This window comes from Lotus japonicus, unplaced genomic scaffold, assembly GCF_012489685.1.
Source record: "Lotus japonicus ecotype B-129 unplaced genomic scaffold, LjGifu_v1.2 AP026983.1".
NCBI lineage: Eukaryota > Viridiplantae > Streptophyta > Magnoliopsida > Fabales > Fabaceae > Lotus > Lotus japonicus.
Genome location: NW_026645414.1, coordinates 664,156 through 667,301, shown reverse-complemented (window position 1 = coordinate 667,301; position 3,146 = coordinate 664,156). Strand labels below are relative to the sequence as shown.

Sequence of the window (3,146 nt, the reverse complement as noted above, 5' to 3'; positions counted from 1 at the left end):
TTCTCTCAATCACTGCCATAGTGATTGGTAACAAACAATCTACAATCAGAGTTTGCAGAATCACACAACACATAACACAATTTTGCTTTATTGTATCAGTGAGCTAAGTTTGTTCACAAGTAACAAAGACAAAGAACAATGAACAATCCTAAAACACTTGATCTCTCTCTATTAGCTTCGGTGGTCTTCATGTTTTAGGTCTTCGTCCTTTTATATACTTCAGTAGCGGCAGCATAGGCACTAGGGTTTGCATGGGCTGAGGAAACAGATTGCAACAGCAATTCAAACAAAACGCAATCTCCAAAGATCTTGTTGCGTTTTGCACAAGTAAAGATAGAAACAAATCTTTTATCAAAGATTGTTTCAACAAATAACAACCCACACTTAAAACCCTTCTGTAACAGTTACAAGAATCCCAAGTAACTTAAAAACATATCTGCATAACAACTTCAAGGGCCCACACTTACGTTCCAAGCAGAGGACTGATGTTCTAGCAAAACAAAGTCAGATGCCACGACATCGGCTTCGACAACCAGTTGTTTTTGACAAAATGCAGGACAACAAAGTAACAACAATCTCCCCCTTTGTCAAATTTTGTCTAAAACTACTTGAGAGTCAGGGAGGGTAAAAATAGAGACGCAAAGCTCCCCCGTAGTAGCAGAACTTCCCCTCAAATGATGCACCCAAACCAATAACAAGTATACTTCATAAGGCATAGTTGGAACAAAGAACATAGTAGCAGAACATACTATCTATCCAACAAGTGCAAACCAATAAACCAGCAGCAACTTGAACAAAAGCTAATCAAGTGGACCATACAATAGCTAAAACAACCAGTTACTTGCCTTGTATTGAACTTGTCTTCAACTTATTACACACCAAAGCTACCAACAGAAAAAAATAGTCTTCACAGCAACAGAGCCAACCAAGAGTCTTCAGCCCAATACAACTCCCCTTTTTAACACAAATTTGGCAAATGGTGCACAAACTACAACCAAAATACAAAAGAAAGAGTTGCAAAAACACAAACTACTGCAATCAATCTTCAGAACTGGATTCCTCTTCAGTTTCTCCTTCACTTTCTTCAGATCCTCCCTCTTCTTCAGTGCTTGCATCCTGAGCAGCAGTAGCAGCAACACTTGGCTCACCCCCTTTACCTTCTTCCTCTTCAAGCTTGAGGAGCAAAGCATCAACCTTTAGCTTCCTAGCAGTGCTGATCTTGATAGTCTCCTGCAAAGCCTTAGATACTTCCTGCAATTCAGCAATAAAGGCCTTGGTGCCAGATTCACTTACAGGGGCAGGGGCAGAAGGCCTGCTAGATGGCACAGCAATCTCTGGGACATGCGACTCCAGGAACAAACGATGATCCAATGTAATTGGAACACCCTTGGGCATAGCTACTTCATCAGCCCTTATAATCTAAGGATGTTGTTGAAGGATGATCTCTGTAAGAAGAGATGGAAATGAGAATGGCAGCTTCACAGCACAAGTGTCAGCATGTTTCAAGGTCTGCTCAAACACAAAAGCACCAAAGTCCAAATCAGTAGAAGTGCCAATTTGTAGATCAACTTGGCAAGAGTAGCAGAAACTCCAAAAGTATGTTGGGTAGGAACCCAATTCACAGAACCAATCCTGTTAAGGATTGCATACTTCACACTCAGATTTCCAGTGGACAACAACTTCTTGATAGGCCACTTCTTGACTTGGCCAGCAGTAAGTTCCTTGGCAATCACATCCAAGGAAAGTTCCTCATCAACAACTTCACCATCACTTCTTCCAAGTGTTTTGTTGATCACAGCATGAGAGAACTCAACACACTTAGCCCTTACATAAACCTTTCTGAACTCAACACTCTTCGGAAGTCCCACTTCCTCAGAAAGTTTCACCAGAAATTCCTTCACCAGCCTTTCATAACACCTTCCAACTTTAGGAATGGTCTTCATTAGCCCAACCTTCTCAATTAGTGCCACCACTTCCTTCCACTCAAGCACATCAGAGCCAACTTCCCTTTCCTTGGCAATTCTGCGTTGACATACAAACTTCCACTTCTGAACATTTTCTTCAGCATGGAAAGACACATTATCAATAGGAACAGCAGGGACATTCTGAGGAATGCGTTTTCTTTCATACTTCTTCTTCTCGGAAGGTAAGATGTCCTTGAAATCCTCCTAAACATCTGACCCATATTCCTCAGCAGCAACAAGGACCTTCTTTTTCTTGGCACTCTTGGCTTTAACATCCTTTTGCTTACCTTTTCCCTTCACATATACTGGCTTAGACTTGAAGGTTGATAGAGTGGATTTGGACTTCTTCTGAGGGGCAGAAGATTCTTCAACACCAGATGCCCTTCTTTGTCTCTTTATCCTGGAAGCAACACTATCTGGGAGAAAACCAGCCAAAGGAACATCATCAGAATCATCATCAGAGATGTTCTGAACAGAGATTGGAGCCTGGCTTGACTCCTTGGACTGGGTGTATGTAGTGGACACATGCACTGGATCATCCTCCTTCGAAAGCAAGGAGGAACCATGAGATTGAGTGGGTAATCCTGAATCTTCATGAGCAGAGGATTCCTTTTCAGGAATTTCTTGATCATGGATGTCTTCAGGAATAGACGTCCCAACATCGGGCACATCATCTTGATTGGAGCCGGTGGGAGAGTTTTCTGCACAAATCACCTCTTCATCAGAAACATCCTCACAGGGAGGAACAATCGAGAGAGCCTTATTGCGAACCTTGGACTTGTAAACCTTTCTTGCAGGAGTTCTTGTCTTCTTCTTTCCAAAATCTTTCTTTGATTTGGAAGAACCGCTCTTTAGACCCATGCACTTCACACCAAGTGAAGTTCTTTCAATCTTGGCCTTGACAAAATCCTTCTTTCCTGATGCTTGAGACATGATGAGATGGGAACAAAAACAAATTGAACATAGAGAATGTAAGAACAATTGAGAATGAATGAGGATGAGGGTTGTAGAAATAAGAATCACAAGCGGTTGAGATGAAACAATTTGCCCGTTGGAGGTAGTTATATGACAGTTGGGAAATGATGCAATCCTCTCTCTGCTGATGTCACAACGGCAGTTAATGATGATCAAGATAAAACTAGCCGTTAGCACCTTTAGGAGCGTTAATTTCTATGCACCTTC

The 3,146-nt window shown here is 41.8% G+C and overlaps 1 protein-coding gene across 1 annotated transcript; it reads right to left on the bottom strand.

The window, feature by feature from the left end:
• Positions 1-1,419: 1,419 nt before the first annotated feature.
• On the bottom strand, positions 1,420-2,897 carry LOC130727315 (uncharacterized). Its single transcript, XM_057578421.1, has 3 exons — positions 2,252-2,897; positions 1,656-2,059; positions 1,420-1,509 (listed from the first exon to the last, which is right to left on the bottom strand). The coding sequence occupies exons 1-3, from the start codon at positions 2,895-2,897 to the stop codon at positions 1,420-1,422; spliced, it is 1,140 nt and encodes a 379-aa protein (XP_057434404.1).
• Positions 2,898-3,146: the final 249 nt, after the last annotated feature.